Genomic DNA, 17,268 nt, shown 5'->3' on the forward strand with positions numbered 1-17,268 from the left:
GGGTGCATGTGGAGTGGAGGAGCCCAGAATAGCCCAGGGGCAGCTCCATCCCCTACAGACTGTTCAGGGCAAACCTGTCAAGTTCAGAGGCTGATTGGGCTACAAACACTTGCCATGAAACTGAACAGTCCCTGGGAAAAGTGCTGATAATTTTTCTATCCTTGCATTGTTTTTTTTTTCTCCTGTTTTTAAACCAATGTTGTCAAAGACAATTCAGTTCAAACTGTTATAAATTCATTGCCAAGCATGGAAGAACATTCACTCTGCCTCCCCAAAACCGAGGGGTTGTTAGAGCTGTAAAAGAAACAAGGATAGAGGAGACAAGAGAAAAAAAAATATGCATGTGATGTGAATATAGTATTGGCAAAACCAGGGTTTAAATTACCAGTGGCTTAAATGATAGAGATCTAAATTCCTGGAGTTTCCTGTGCCTTGTCAGTGTGTGGATGCTAGGGTCAGGGCAACTGAGGTTTAGTGATGCCAAGGCAGATGTAAATTCTTACCTTCCATTTCTCCCATCTCTTTGTTGCAGCATTTGTTGTAGGTATTTACAAAAGAGGTATTTAAAAAGGCAAAGATATATCAAGCATTTCTGGCCTTCTTCCCATGTTGAATAGAATGGTAAATATTTTTGGAGGGGATGTAAACCTTAATGCTGCTGGGAAGAAGCCAAGAGATACCAAATGGCAGAGAGGAGGAAACTCACCCTATGGGCAGGTTTTTCACAGTATTCTCATCAGCATCTGGTATTTGCCACTGGCAGAGACAGTACAGGGGCTAGCACTTGGATCCAGTCTGCCTGTCTTTCTATTCCTGCTACTGATTGATTTCTTACCTATTCAGAATAAGTTCTGTCAAATTATTTTCCTGACACACACTTGGATCCAAAATCTCAGTGTCTCTTCTGTTTGTGTGGATGATGGTGGAGGATGTGACAGCTCCCCAGCACATGGCTTCAGCTCACAGGCATTTGGCAACCCTGATGATTCAAATCTTATAAGTGGAGTTGGGAGATTTTTCTTAGTACTTCAAAAAATTACTCAGATATTGAATGGATTGTATGTAGCCTTCTGACTTCACAAGGAAGCTGGATCCCCACCATGCCCTAAATTAGTGAAACTTCTGCTCTAGTTGTTACTTATGTGTTTTGTATGTGTCAGTCACCTGCAGCTCCCAGGTAGGAGCAGCATTGACTACTCCTTAGGATTTAGCTTCCAGTCCTTTCCCAATGTACAGACTAGGGATGAGGAAAAAGACTCCATATTTAGTTATAAACTTCCACAAGAATGAAGTGGTAGTAAACAATGTGGGTGAGGCGATTTTTATGTTTTTTTTTCTATTTGGCTCAAACATGCCATGTATGCCTACTCTGCAGCTGAAACTGCAAGAGATCTGACTTGGTATTGCTCCAGCCCTGCAAGGGTGCCTGCACCCAGAGATCTGGACCCAACATGTGAATGTGCACCTCTTGGATGACTGCAGGACACTTTGAAATGGACTGGAAAACAGCATTTGAGGCACATGTGTGGAGAATACACACCTTCCATGCTTTACTTCAAGGAACAGCTCCTCATCTCCACTGGTCTTCAGTTTGGATGCTGCTCTTTGTGCAATGTTCATGCCTTTTGGAGGACCTGTTTTTCTGGCAAGGCAAAGAGTTTGCTGGTCACAACCCTAATCCTTCTTGGAATATCCTGAAGCCCTTCAAACGAGTTAGTGCATTGGAAAATTTTACTAGCAGTTTCAGGGCACAAAATAAGAAGGCTTTGTGGACACAAGATGAAAACCTCCAGTAAAACATACTATTTTCATAAGGAGAGAGAATGAACTGGATGGCCCAGTTTTATTGCCAGAAGCCAACATTTAGAAGTGCTGCATAATCTTCCAAGAGACTGCATTTTCCTCATTGCTCAGCCAGATGGGCAAATGGAGGCACAAAGGCTTCTCACAGGATGGCTCTGCTGATCTGGGAAAAGCAGGAAGAATGACACGAGACAGGTCTTCAGGTCGTTGCTTCTTGGAAAAGTGTTCTGGCTGAAAACAGTGCTTAATCAGGCTGGAAGGGAGGTTCCTATCTTGATAGCAGAGTTTGGAGCATTGCTCAGTTTTTGTTATCACGCAGCTTTGTCTCACAAAGAGAGCTCCCATTGTTGCAATCTGGGTGCTGGATTTCAAAACATTAATCAAGGATTAGGCCTTGGTGCTGATTTATGGGAAAACATCAGTGCCACAGAGGGTATATCCCATGTAAATGATTAATGGAGGATGTGTTCTTTGATAGGTCTTCGGTGCATATAAACTGGATGCACAGGCACAGTGTGTGTTCCTCAGGCTGCCTCAGAAAACCAAGCTCTGGGAGAGTCTCACTGGGATTAATCCTGCCCCTGTGCCCGCTCCCACAGCCCAGAGGGGGCTTTGGAAGAGCCACCCTGTCCGGGGAAGGGAGGGAAGCAGCAACACAGCTCTGAGCTATGTCCTCTGTAATACTGACGTATCCCTGTAGAGGGAATGCTTTGGTAAGACTTCAATGAGGCTGTGTATCGCTGTGTTCTATCAGGGACCAAATTCATTTCTTGCATCACCTGCTGAGTTCAGGAGTTAACATCAAGAGCATTTTTACCCAGTAGGTTTCTGGTAGTTGTTTTGTTGGCATTTTTTCCTACAATTCTTATATTGCTACAATTGGCTTTAAAATTTCATCCCTGACTGAACAGGGTGGAAATGCCCATCTGATTCTGTGTGAGGGATAGGCTTTGATGCTGTCTTACATGAGCATCAAAAGCTTAAGATAACATGCATATTAAAAGTGTTTTTCACTGGCAGCTGGCAGAAGGCCCCATGGCCAGATGTAACAAGAGGGAATCCATAGTGTGTTGTTTATCAACTCCTTCTACACTTCATCTAAAATGCACAAGGAAATCACAGTGCCTTCTGAACAACACTGGAAAATAGGGTTTTTTTACTAAAACTATGAACCCATCAAAAATACCCCAACATTATGTGTTATTTGTGTTGATTAAAGTATGCTTTGCAACACAGGGTTTGTAATTGACCATAAAACTGTGCACTGACCTAGTCCTTTCCCTCCAAGCTATCAAAGTATTTAAAGACTTATCTACACCCAGCCCTTGGTTCCACTGTGCCCACAGATCACCTGGGCCACAGACACTTTCTGATACCTCTCCCCCAGCACTGCTGCCTTGCCTTTCCAAAATTAGAGGATTTTCCTCTACTGGACAGCAAGGCCCACCTTGAAGGGAAGATGAGGAAGCAGTACAGGTGATGATGCACAGTGTCCTCTTTATTCAGGTCACAGCCACTCACACCATTTGCCATCTGGACACCTGGCAGCTTCAATGCCATCTCCTGAGCACACAGGCCTCTGGATGCCCAAGCACAGCAAGTCACCATCCCTCAGCAGCCACCTGGGCACCAGAATGGCAGCACTGACAGCAAGCCCTTGCGGATGGCATCAGGGTGGATCTGTGGTGTTAACATTTCCAAAAGCACAAACATACCCACTGAGTACTGAAAGCAAGTCTTAATCATCACAGGGACTTCCTCTGTGGATATGAATAATCTCCTCACTTCCTCTGAGGAACCCCCCTGTCTGCTGAGCTCTGTTTCTGCAGAAACATCAATAACACTCAAACTTTGAAAGGTTTCACCTAGGACTAGGAAAGACAGCTTTTATTGGGAAAGGGATGGAGCAAACATCAGGACAGTCCAGCAATAAACTGCCCAGGCCAGGCACTGCCACAGTGCAGCTTCACCTGTGTCTGTGACAGCTGCCAGAGGCTTCTCTCTTTTTGACTTTGGTCAATGATGAACAATCGCTCTGCAACATCCCCTGCTCTGCTCCTCCTTCCCCCGGCCACTGGCCAGGGACCTGCTAGTCAGATCAGCATGGGAGGGTCTGGGAGAAGCACTTTCCTCTTCCTGTGGGGAAGGATATGATTAAAACCTTGTAAATGAAAGGCTTGGCTCAAAAAAATGCCTGGGTGCCTTCTGGACACAATGCAGCCATGAGCTGTGGCTTGGGGTGGTGAGAAGCAGAGGTGGGACATGGCATGATGCATGTCACGCTGGCCATGGCCTGTCTGCCCAGACCCCAGGAACAGTGACCTCTCAGCACAGACACCTGCTGCTTCCATGTCCTAAGGGCTAACTGAGGGGGCAACCTCAGGAAAACCTGCCACAGCCAGGACTGCACCTTCTGGAGAACTGTCACCAAGGTGGAACCCGGGTCAGAGCACAGCTCTGGTCCTGGGTGGTGCCTGTTTCACCTGCTCAGAGCCATCCCCCTTGAAAGCAGCACACAGGCCTCACCACTGGCTGTACAGTGGGATCCTCTCCTCTCTAGGGAGCTACCCTGGTGTGGGTTTGTGCCAGGGAGAATTGTCCTCTTCAGATCTCCTGTGTGCTGTGCTGTGTGCTACCAAGAATCCACCTGCAAATCCCACACAAAGATTTGTGTCCGTGCTCTGTCCTAAGCTCCTCTTACCCTTTTGATAATAATGGGATAAAAAGCTTCTTTAGGAGGACAGGGACAACATTGCCCACGGAGGGGGTGGGCTCCCCCAGATGCAGGGAGGGTCTGCTGTTCTGCTTTAGTAGGGAGCAGGCAGTTGTCTTGTTTGCCAAGGGTATATCTGGGCTCAGAAACCCAGCAGCATAGACCTGTGCAGAAAAACAGGAAGAAACTGCAGCTTTACTGAGGCTGAGAAGGATAACATCAAAAGGCAGAAGTTGCAATCCTCCATCCCTCTCTGTTCCCATGTTCCCTCCATGCACAGGCCATATGCTCTACATCCCACGCTCTGGCATGGGATTTGATGTCTCTTTATAGCTCGAGGGTGTCTTGACCAGCTTTCCAGTGTGGTCAGAAACCTGATGTTGCACTGGATTAACCCTGGGAGTCAAACCATTTACTCAGGTTCCTAAGGAACACAAAGCTGGCAATTCCCTGGGGCTTTTTAACGATACTCATGCTGTGTCCTGGTGTACCTTTCGTTTTAACAGCATGAGACTGGTCAAAAACCAGTCCACAGAGAGATATCATAGCCCAAGGAGAAGTGCATTAGACTGAAACTCAGGGAATGTGATGCAAAGATAAAGGAAATCTATCCACATGTTGCCTAGGAAATTCACTTTATGAACTTTCCATGCCCTTTACTTGGTTCTGTCCGATGTGTGCAGAGATTGGGGCTGCAACCCCAGCCTCCTGACAGTAAGGACGACCAGAACCTGTGACGATTTTACCCAAGAACAAGCGATGTCTGCGACTTCAGGGCCGTTTCCTCCCGCACCGCTGAGGTATAAAGGGATGTGCCGTTCCCAGGAGTAGAGAGGTGGCAGGGATGCTGGAGCCATCAACCTGCCGAGGCAGGAGGGACCCGCGGACAAAGGCGGCCACCCCAGGGGGAGCAGGGCAGAGAGCCGCGGCTGACAAAGCCCTCGGCAGGGGCGGAGATGCTCCGGGAGATCCCGCTCCGCTCGCATCCCAAGGCGGCCGCCCGTGGCTCGGGTCCCTCCCCGCGCCTGGGCAGAGCGGGACCGACCGGGGCCATTTCGGCGCCGCTTCCCCGGGCCGCCCGGCAGGCGCGTTTTCCTGCCTGTCCAACCCCACCCTTTCCCGGGATGGTGCTCTCCCCGGTACCTTTTCTTTGAGAAAAACCGAGGAAACCCATCTGAAAAAAAAAAATAAAGAAAAGAAAAAGAGGCAAAAAGCGGGGTGACAGCCCCGGGGGGGCAGCGGTGAGGCAGGGCACGGCAGGGCACGGCGGGGCGGGCGGAGGGCGGGCGCAGGGAGGGAGCGAGGGAGCGGCCCCGTCCCTTTGTACCTGCCGTTCGAAGGCGCCAGGCGGGCCCGCATTGGCTGCGGCGGCCGCGGCTCCGTAACCCGAGCCGGGGCGGGCGCGGCGCACCGGGCCCGGCCAGCGCCCAGCCCGACAGCCAAGGGGCGGCTCGGCTCGGCTTGGCTCGGCTCGGCTCCGCTGCCAGCAGCCGCCTCTGCCTGCGCGCCGCTGGGCTCGCTGGGGCAGGGCCGCGCCGCCCTGCCTGGCAGGAGGTGGGACCAAGCCGCGGCGCTGCCGCCCCCTCCTCCCTCCCTCGCTCGTTCCCTCCCTCGCTCGTTCCCTCCCTCGGTCGCTCCCTCCCTCCCGAGGGCTGAGCCGTTCCGGGAAGGCGCCGGCTCCCCCACCGCTCCTCGGCAGCGCCGCACCGGCATCGGCCGCCACCACCGCGCCGGGCTCGGCCCCACGGCGCCGCGGGGCTGCGGAGGCTCAGCGGCGGCAGCGGCGGCGGGCACGGAGCGCGGTGCCCCGGCGGGCGGCGGCGGGCGGCGGGCGGGCGGGAGGACAAGTGGACGGAGCGCCCGGGAGCGGGGGGGCGGCCGCCGCGTAGTTGTTTTGCCCGGGGTAAGTTGGCCGATCCCTGCGAAGGCTTCGCTCCGAGCGTGCAGCGCTTGGCTCCCGGCTCCGTGTCGCCCCCAGCCTCCGGGGCAGGGGGGGCGCCTTTTTTTATTTCATCCCCCCCCTCCTCCCCCTTTGGTTTGTGTTTTCTTTTTATTATTATTATTATTATTATTATGGGGTCTGTGGGGGAGCCGAATTTCCAGTCCGGCGTTGCTCTTCTTCCTTGTCCAACGCTCAACGGAGAACTATAATATTTCTTCCCCGAGATGCTGCAGTGATTTTTAGTTATAGGAAATCAGGCGAACAAAATAATCCGAATAACACGAACCATTTGTTATCCTGTGAGAGCGAACACAGCCTAGGCACAGATGATGGCAAAAAATTCCATGGAAGGGTCTAAAGAAGACCTGAGCAAAATTACGGAAGAGGAGATGCTGAGATGGAGCAAGGAAGAGCTGGTGAAAAGACTGAGGAAAGTGGAGAATGAAAAGATGAACTTAATGGTGGAACACGGCAACTTGATGAAAGACGTGAACCGGCGGCTGCAGCTCCACCTGCACGAGATCCGCGGGCTGAAGGAGGTGAACCAGAAGTTGCAAGACGATAACCAGGAGCTGCGGGAGCTCTGCTGCTTCTTGGACGACGACCGGCAAAAAGGCAAGAAGCTGTCAAGGGAATGGCAGCGCTTCGGGAGGCACACGGCCAGCGTGATGTGGAAGGAGGTGGGCATGTACCAGCAGAAGCTGAAGGACCTGGAGGCCAGGCAGGAGACCCTCCTGCGAGAGAACGTGGAGCTGAAGGAGATGGTGCTGATGCTGGACGAGGAGCGGAGCGGGGCCGGCTCGCGGAGCTCCATCGACAGCCAGGCCAGCCTGACCAACCTGAACGGCGGCTCGGCCACCAGGGACGTGGGGGACGGGAGCAGCACCTCTAGCACGGGCAGCGCGGGCAGCCCCGACCACCATCACCACCACCTCCACCACCACAAGGCCGGCGACAGCAAGGCCGGGACCATGCGGAGGTCTATGGATGACCTGTCGGCTCCCCTTCACCACCGGAGCATCCCGAACGGCCTCAATGGTGAGCGAGCCCCTGCCCTGCCCTCCCTGCCCCGCGCCGCTCCCCGTGGGGTCCTGGCCATTCCCAACCCTGCCCATCCTTGTGACCTCCTTGGCACAGCAGCCCCGGGAGCCGGGAGGGGCACCTGTGTGCGGGGTGTGCGTTATCAGTGCGTTCACTGCGTTATCGAGGTCCTGGGCTCAGGGTTGGAGCCTCTTTTATCTCCAGCAGGGTTGGTGTTTGGTTTTGTTTGTTTGTTTTGGGTTTCTGTTTTGACAAAAATCAGCCTGAGTTTTCGGGGTTAAATAAACACTGATTGTGTTCCCACTCTTCCACCTCTTTCTCTCCCCCTTTAAATGTTTTAGTTTATGTTTGGCTTGTTTATGTGCTCGTTTGATAAGATTGATAATGATGGGATGAGATTTTGGAGGCATCTGATGAAAGTTCAGGTTTGTCCCACAGAGCATCACCTGTTAGCTCCACAGGCTCTCAGGGCAGGCTGGCTGTGGAGTGCTCTGCAGTTTTGGAGAGGGGCATCTCGGCTTTCCCCTGTCTCCACTTCAGAAAGAGGAGTTTTGTTTGTAGGGAAGAGATTGCTCTCGAAGGGACGCTGTGCTCACGATTTTGTTCAGGCTAGTCATTGAAGTTAGAAACAAGCTCCACAACGGAATCATGCCAAGCCTCCTCTGGCAGCTCACATCCAAGCAAAGTTTCTCCTGTTGTCTAAGTGATCGGGCATTGACATAACATTGAAATATCTGTAAAATGGAGATAAAAAAAAAATCTTTTAAAACCAACAAGACCAAATACATGACTTTTAGAATGTGTTGTCAAGAGGATTCAGTAGGAATCAGACCAGGCAGCAATCTAAAAACTTCTTATATATAAGACTACTTTTAATGTTCTTAATCCTCTTTTCCCACCAAAGAGGGCTATTTTCTTTGTGGGGTGTCCTTTACCCACCTATAAGCACATAGAGGGGGATGGAGCCCCAGAAGTTGGCTCTGATTGATGTCAGCAGTGGATGTGCTTACCAGATAACCATGCTTTCAGCTCCCAGAGCTTTTGGTGTTTTTTTTTTTTTTTATTTCTGGTGATTTGTGGCAAGTCTTTATGTCCCAAGACCTGAGGGCATGGAGGATTGATCAACTCGTTTCACAAGTGTTCATCCATGAACGTGCTGTTTGCAGTCCTGCTGCCCCAGTGTGTGTCAGCTCACGGCTGGAGATGTTCTGGCCACCTTGCCCAGTAGTCACGGATTGCTGTTTTCAAGGATGATCCAGTCACCAGATGGTGCATGGCACAGCAAACATCTTTAAATGTTTGGTGTGGAATTTTTTAATCTCTCTCTCGTAGAGCTGTGTAAATCAGAAGTATCTGCTTTGTAAATCTGCAGATAGCTTCTGCTCTTGACGTGACTTGACTTTATTTTCATAAAGCACTGCTCTCCACAGAGGCTTGAAAGAGCACATGACAGGTATTGACTGTGCTGTTACTGTTATGGAACACAAGGGTTTCACAGCTCTGGTTTGTGAACCTTAGACCGTGTCCCTTTTAGGTGCTGGTAGCAGAACGGGACAAAGCCAGTTGAATTCTTCTGTTAACTCAGGGCTCTTGAGTACACAAAACATAACCAATTCCTTAGAGCTGTCGCTTCAATCCGGGGTGACAGCACAGTGGGATGCTTCACCTGGGATTCATAGTCACCCTTGTCAGCTCAAAAAGGGAAACCTCTGTTTCAGAGCTCGGTCCTCATTGTGCTGTGTATGGGAATGTGCCCAGCAGCATCTTTTGGACGGGACTGGGAGCCGAGTCTCATGTCCTGCCGTAGGGTAAGAGTGGGAAGGGGAGGGTGACCATCTCACACAATGCTTCCATGCACACCCCTTCTCATTTCCTCTGTGGGAAGGATGGCTATGGGCTTGAGCATTTCATTAAAACCTTTAGGTTTTGGTGACTTCTGGTTCTGGGGTGCCTATGGAAGGTGGTCTCTGTGGGAAGAATTGAAGCTCTTTCCTGCGAACCAACCATCATTTCTGAGGGTGCAACGGAGATGATCGGCATTTTTAAAGCTAATAATCCTTGTAAAGATGTAGACAAGCCTGATCTCTCCACTTAGGTAGTGAAGCTGTAAAATGACTTGAATAGTTGTCATTCTCAGATAGCATCGGTATTCAGCAAGGCCATTTCCCTGGCTGTGCCTTTGGAAATGCCTCTCAATACATATGCAAATGCAGGGCTTATCAGGCCCCTCTGTTTGACTGACAGCAAGAAGTCTGGGAGTGTTTGCCTGGGACCAGCAGCAATTCTGTTAAGCCTGTGACGGTGTAGAGGAGCAGGGCAGGAGCAGGTGAACATGAAAAACCACTCCAGTGAGTCAGGTGGGCGGTGGAGCTGTCACGGAGCAGCCCCGCAGTGAGCAACGAGCCGTGTCTGCTGTCCCTGCTCCTGTCCCTGCTCCTGTCCCTGCCTTCCTGCGTGCAGCCGAGAGCTCAGCCTTTTTGTGCTGTCCTCTTGGTGAGCTTTATTTTCCTCAGGAATAAAACAGAAGGAAGGCAGAGGAAAGAGAGCGCATGGCCTTGCATTTTTTGGTAGTAAGCTTGGTGTTGTCTCATGTCTTTAAAGCACTGGAGAACTGAGCAGGGGGGGAACCAGGGACTGCCCGGCCAGCTCAGCTGATACTGAAATGAGCAGCCCTGTGTGCTTTCTTAAGGAGAGGAGGTGGCTGAAAGGGATGCAGTGCAGAATTTAGCATCTCTAGTAAGAACTCGGCAGAAGCTTTGGACAAGTGGTGGGAGCAAGGTTGCTACTTCTGAGCTGCTTGCTGGCATATTTTTGCTTATGGAAAAGCTGGAAAGTCCTGAAATTGGGAGTTGGAAAATGCAGAACTCTACTGCCCCTGCTAATGGTATCTATTGAGCTTCACTTGTTAAGTACTTTTCTGAAGGAATCAGGAGTATTGTGGCTGTTAAAACACTTGCAGGAAGGTAGATTTTTAGTAGAATCTTAGTGAGCAAAGATGGGTTAAATGTTTCCCATTTTCTGTTCAGCGATCCTTGGAAGTGAGTTGTTGAACCAGGGCTTGATTTATTGGCCCCAGTGACCCACCCCATTGTGAGGTGATGAACTCTAGATTTGTAAGAATAAATGGTGTAAGTGTAAAAAAACACCCCCAACCCAACTGGTCATCTAGCTTTGCTTCACTTTTCTGAAGTCTATTTACTTCTGCAAGTTGTCTTTCAGAAGCTGAGGATTAATTATTCACTCATGGAAGATAATAATTATAACATAGTGTGAGAATGGCTAATATTAGAAGATATGTAATCCTGTTTGTTGGGAGAGTGAGAGGTTTGGTCAATCTCTGTGCACAGGGACCTGGGCTGTGGGACAGGGGCACCCCAAACTGTGTGATGGAAACTGGCCAGGTGCCTCTGTAAGGATGTGTCACAGTTCTAAACCTACCCAGATCCAGGGCAGAAATTGAGGCACAGTCACTGTGTGTGCTTGTGAGTGCTTTGGCTTTCCTTTTTATGCATGGTGTGGATCTCTGTGTGCACACACAATCTTTCTGCCCATCCAGCTTCAGACAGCTCTGTTGAAGCAGCTGCTTGAAATTAGGTTTGAAAAAGAGAATTAAAAAAAAAAAAAGTCGGGTACATTTTGTGATATTGATATTAACATGACCTGGGGGAAGAAACACCCCTCAGGTTTATTCCCACAGGATATATTCCTGGACTGTGAGGTATGTGGGAACATTGGGAGGATGACTCAGAGTTCCCTGAGGCCAGGGCAAGGGCTTCCACCGGTGTTGGCCTTATCTAGATCTCACTGGGACAACTGTTCATCCATCTCCAGCCTGGAGGCATACAGGCTCAACTAGCAATGTGCCCGGGACAGAACCCTGTGCATGCAGGGAAAGCATTCAGGCTTTAGTTTTAGTTCACTCCCATCAACTGAAGTTGTCATAGAACCTCACCTTCCACTGAAACTGTTTTTTGCTTTAGGTTCCCAAAATGGACTGGGTGTTTTCCAGTGTCTCTGGCTTTATTCCAGTTGGGTGAAGTGTTAATTTTGATGTTTTGTTTTTGTAAATTGTTGAAAACATCAACAATTACAAAGTGGTCAGGGAGGCCCAGAAAGAAGCTGTGGGTACAGCAGAGAGCCTGTAGTAGCAGAGATATTAATCCATGGCCTCTTGTTGCTGTCTTCTCCAGTGAAAGAAGAATGCTCTCTCTGGGTGAGGGGGTGGGAAGATCTCGAGTTGTATTGATTCCCACTTGTAGATGTCCACATATTTACCTAGAGGGTACAATATATTGCAGTTAAAATGGTGGCAGAGAGAAATAGCTGCTCTCTGTGGGTTGGTATTGATTGGTAATGCAGCTGCCCTTCTTTGGACACTCTTAAGGCCAAAAGACTTGGTTTTATTAGTGTATTAATAATCAATATATTTATTATTTATGATGGCATATTAATGAGGCCTTTGAGACAAGAATATGCAGGGGCAGAAGCGAAAGATGAGGTTCATCCCATTTAATTTGAGATATCTCCAATATAGGCTGTAACATCTGCATTCCCTTGGACATCCTTTATTGGCCGTGTGGAGAGAGGCACTGTGGTGTGATGATTTATGTGAACCGTGTCTGCATCAAAGACAGCAGAACTGTGTGCTGGTTGTGCTCTTTCCCTCTGCTGATGCCTGGTCAGCTCATTCATATGCAGCCATCTAAAGCCAGATGAGATCAGCCCTGTTGCAGCTCTTGTGGTGACCATTGTCCACTTTTGCAGTGCTCCTGTCCTAGCTCTGGTGAAAGAGAGGAAATTGCCTTTCTCAGCAGCATTCAGATACCACCCCCTTACAGTCCCTCACTGTGTGGGCAGGCCAGGTCAGAGAAAGTCCTGTTCTCTGTTCTGGAGACCTCTCAGAACTCAGTGGCTCCTGCCAAGATTAAACACAGGTTTGGTTACGTGACCAATTATTTTCTTTCTTATATCAAGAGCACTTTTCATCCTATGAAAATGGCTTTAATGTTGTTTTTTTTATACTGCTGTTTTTAACATGTTGGTATTTTTGGTGCTGTAGGCTGTTACAGACAGACTCCTTGTGATTAAGGCAGGAAATCAGCTCTGGGTTGGTACACTAGATAGGGGTAAGACCTCAGGAGAAACACCTGTTTCCATCTCTGCTGTAAGTTCAATGTGTTCTGCTAGTTGGTTTATCAGTGCTGAGGTCTCAGATATGAAGGGTTCAACTTGAGTTTTTGTAGCCAGCAGCCATTGGCCGCTCATTCAAAGGATTTCCATGGAGTGCTTCATTTGAGGCACCTTTGTCATTGTCCACTCCTGCTTTCTGCTGGGGCACTGCCTGTGTGCCAGCCTGCTTGGCTCCCAAGCCTCAGGGTAGCTGGTGTCTCTGAAAACATGGCTCAGGATGCTTAAATTAAAATTGGGCCATATCTGGAAATATATTCTCCATGGTAATGTGTTCTAATTTTGTTTTCCTCTTGCGTATTATATAGAGATATCTTATTCTCAGCTGTCCTGTTGAAGGAAAAAACCTTGTATTGATTAAAAGACAATTTTCTATGGGCCTTTGATGGAATTATCCACTTACTTTCATTGAAAGCAGTCAGAATAAGGGAAGTAGCCTGTGCTGGTTACATGTAAATGATTTGGTCCTCTGGAGACATTTCATCAAATAAAGCTGAGGATCGAATTAAATGGTGATCTAATGAAGTGGCAGGCTGGGAACCCAAAATGCAGCCCTGGCAGGTGTTACACCTGATGTGTGTGTGGAGAGGAGAGACACGAATACTAACACTGACAGAGCATTGCATCTGAAAGCTAAAGGGGACAAGGGTGCCTGCATCCATGCAACCTTGGGAGTGCTGTGGGCCTGCCCTGGGAGGTGTTGGACTTTTTATCTGCCCCACAGCATGGCTGTGGCCTTGCATCTCACACAGACATTCCCATGGCAGGGTCTGCTGACATTGTCCCCTTGTAGCATCCTTCTCTACTGGGGCTGCATTTTGGAGATGCTCTGGGAACAGAAAAATGGACAACAGCTGATGGTAGGTGAGATGGGGTGAGGTGCTTAAAGTGGCAAAAACATCTGGTATACATCACTCATAGGAGTGAGGCTAATGAGAAACATCTAAGCTCATTTAAAATTCAGCTAAAATGCTTGAACCCAGAAGGCTGATGTTCTTTCCACACTCAGAGGCAGGCCTTAATGCATCCCACTGCAAAACACACAGCCCTGCTTGCCTGGAACAGGGACGGTTTGGAGGCTGCACATCCAGTTTTCCTGCGAATTAGCTGCAACTGGCTGGGTTTGCTTCTTCATTCTGTATTTTTAACCTGACTTTTTGTCTGCCAGCCAGAATTCATCCTGCCCTGTCGCCAAATGTCATCATCCCCTTGTGGTTAACTTGCTGCAATTCATGAAACACTTGGCTGCCATAAATAGTTATGTGCAGAGGTTCCTGTGCGCGCGGGGCGGGCAGAGCGGCGCTGCGAGGCACTTGCACACGAACATGTCCACCAAGAGAAAGTTGACCCACTTCTGCAAATAGATAACTCCTGGCAGAAAAAGTAACACTGTCTCAGAGAATCTATCTTCCCCTTGCCTACTGAATTGTGAAGCAAAAAGCAAGCCAGCTCCATCTCCTGAATTAGCGGTGATGTGAGCACAGTGCTCCCCATTGAAACCGGGGTGTGTAAATTGGCCCTTGATCTGAAGAGGGCTTAAAATGGCCACAATTTGGTCGTGATTTTTTTTTTCCCAGTAAAATGAAAGCTTTTGTTAGTGAACAAGGTGCATGGGGTTCAGGACTCAGCTGCTCTTAGGCATTAGGAAACATTTATCACCATGGCAATTGAAGGCTGCTGGTCAGGTTATTTTGAACACTTTTCTAGTGACTCATGTCTGGGTCAAGACCATTTATGCCAGGTTACTTTGGCCCCTGAACATACAGGTATATATAGTCTTCCTTCCCTTAAATTGTTTCTTGCTTTTTGCTTCTCTCAGGGAACTCATTGCTTGTTCTGCCTTATGTCTCCAAGATGGTGGTGCCATGTGTTCACCTTGCTCAGAGCTTCTTCTGTAAGGGGTCTTTGGGACCTAAAGCACTTGTGAAGTAGATTACAGGTTAGTTTTGACTGGCTTTGAGACTTCACGGATCTTGCCACGAGATTGAAGCCATCCTAAATGTGATGTGAGTTATCTCATTGTCTGCTGGGGCTCTCCTAGGGCTTGTAGGACGGGATGTCTCCTGTTTGCCCGGGGTGGGAGGGCTGTCTGCAGCAGAGGGAGCACCGTGGGTGAGTGTCGGGCTTGTGGCAGCAGGGCTGTGGCCAGCTGCACGCTGCAGTGGCAGGGTGACACGCTAGCTGTCTGCTGCGGTTGTGTCAATGCTGGCTCGCTGGCAGAATTAGTTCAATCAAAGCTGGAGTGCTCTGAAAAGCCCTTCAGACTTTGCTCCATCCCCGAGCTCTGTGCAGTGACACTCAGGACTGCATGCATTCTGCCTTCCCCCCATTTCAGCCCAAACTCCTCTGCTGCTGGGGTTTCATTCATGCACAGGAAGGTCAGCTGCACTGGAATGTCTGTGCAAGGTGAGAGATGAAGTGTGGGGAGCAAATGGATGGGGTAGGGCCCAGGCTGGGAAGCAGGAGGAGATACTTAGCTGCTCTTTCAAACCATCTCCAGGACAGTAAGATCAAACCATCTCTAGGGGTGCCTGTGCCTGACGGTTTGATGGCTGTGTCTGACCTGTCCCTGCATTCCCAGGACAATGAGAACCCCCTGGCTGCCTCTCTGTCCTTGATCTGTAGAAGATCCATGAAGATGAAAGGAGCAGGCAAAAGGATTACTCAAAGTAGAACAGCAAAACCAAACCATTGTTTTAGAAAAGAAGAGAAAAGAGAGCATTTCCAGTCCCCAAAGTGTAATATTTCTATGGAAATAGCAGGAAGAGGCTTGCTGTCAGTCTCTGATCTAGTGGGACTGACTCGATTTTGTTTGTTCTTTCCCACATCTTCCATCATCTCTGGATCATCTGAAGACAGGTTGCTGTGCATCATAAATGCAAGATTCCTGGTTTCTGACTTTTGATTAAGTGCTAAGCAGTCTCTGGAGGACTGGCATCTATCTTTCATCTGCAGTTTTTTACTTGCTAAGGTACATTTCTCTCACTCTATGACACTTATTGATGATGCCTTATCCTTTAAATGCCACTTGTGTGACACTTTGCTCCTGGCTGTGACTTTTTATGAGGCCATGGACTGTTCAGTGCTGTGACACATCTCAGTGGCTGGTGAAGTTACTGTGGGACACTGTTGGACTTGAATGAAATTGAGACTTGGACTCTTTACACTTGCTTTGGTATTTTTTTCAAAGGAAATCCAGAGTGTCTTTAATCTCCAACAAGGGAAGTAATCTGTCCGGTTTAGGCAATGTTCTGCTTGATTTTTGTGTTGCCAGAGGACTACTGCTGGTTATATACATACAGGAATTTACCATTTTCATGTTGATGTTTTCACTGTTTCCCCCTCATTTTTCTTTTTAATAGGATCTAATGGAATAGATTCCAGGACAGTCTACATGAAAGTCTACTTTTATGCAGTAGAGTAACATCATCAGATGCTAATGGAGTATCAGTAATTAAAAATAACTATTTTTGGTCGATGCTGAATCTTTTCCAGCTCATAACAAAGGTGTTAAGAAAGTCTTATTTTAATGTACAATCTTAAAGGGCTATTGTGATGCACAGTATTCTTTTGTCTTCTTGGTTTCCTTTTCCTATCTCCCTTACTGGGATTTACAGTCTCATATTTATCTATTTCCCAGCAGCTGAATATAACGTTGATCTATGCTTTGGATCTACAGAGCTTTTAATCCCTTTCCAGTGAGTTAAAAGCTTGTTTGCTGTTGAATGTGATACATGGTTACAGGTTATATGATCTCCACCAGCAGTTCATGCATTGCACAGGGATGGCACGTTGTGAAAAACTGATAAAATGTTCCCTTGTTCATTTTCCTGATTGCAGCTGAAACCCAGCATGGGAGTGAGTCAATCATTCACTCCTGGTCAAACTGCTGATACAACTGTCCTTTGCTGTTACAAATACCTCTGCACTTGCCTGCTTTAGTTCAGTTATTCATTCATTTCTCTGTGAGGCTTATTTTTGAGGCTGAGTATTTCAGTTGGTGCAGCAGCTTTTCCATCTTTCAGTTCTGCCAACATTTAGAGGGTTTTCCTTTTCCATCCTTTTAACACCTTTTAAAAATAGGAATCAATTTTTAAAGCCTGTGTGTTTGTTCCTCTTTGATGTCTTGAAGCATGATAATGTATGCCTTGTTTGTGGAGATCTTCTCTTGTGGAGTGGCTGCATTTTCCACCTCAGGAGCAATAATGGTTTCTGCAGCTCTGTCCTCCAGGCCATGTGGGTGTATCTGCACGTGTATGACTGTGTTCAACCATCCTCTGAAAGTTCTTTTCGAGTTTTGGTGCAGCTCTTTGCTTCCTGGATTCTGAGCAATTAAGCTGAAAGTCTCTCCCATGCTTGTCTCCTGACCTCTTGTAACAAAATGCAGTCCTCTTTTTATGACATCAGTTAAGACTCTATTGTATTAGATGTAAGCTTTAAAATAACAAAAGGATGGATGGTTCTGCAAGTTAGAGCACTGGGCTGGGATTCACATTTGGAGTGCTGTGTCATTGTTACATGGCTTTCTGGTGTAGTCTTTTAGCTAACTTCTGTGATTTGTGGTTCTCCTTTTATACAACCA

At 48.3% G+C, this 17,268-nt stretch overlaps 1 protein-coding gene across 1 annotated transcript in view; it reads left to right on the forward strand.

Moving 5' to 3' along the window:
- Positions 1 to 6,381: 6,381 nt before the first annotated feature.
- The window catches only part of CCDC85C (coiled-coil domain containing 85C), a 111,544-nt gene continuing 100,657 nt past the window's right edge, over positions 6,382 to 17,268 (forward strand). The window contains exon 1 of the mRNA XM_064714592.1: positions 6,382 to 7,496. Within this exon, the coding sequence (XP_064570662.1) occupies positions 6,785 to 7,496 (712 nt within the window). The 5' untranslated portion in view covers positions 6,382 to 6,784. The remainder of the gene's footprint in view (positions 7,497 to 17,268) is intronic.

Source organism: Zonotrichia leucophrys, chromosome 5 (genome assembly GCF_028769735.1).
Source record: "Zonotrichia leucophrys gambelii isolate GWCS_2022_RI chromosome 5, RI_Zleu_2.0, whole genome shotgun sequence".
NCBI classification, from domain to species: Eukaryota; Metazoa; Chordata; class Aves; order Passeriformes; family Passerellidae; genus Zonotrichia; species Zonotrichia leucophrys.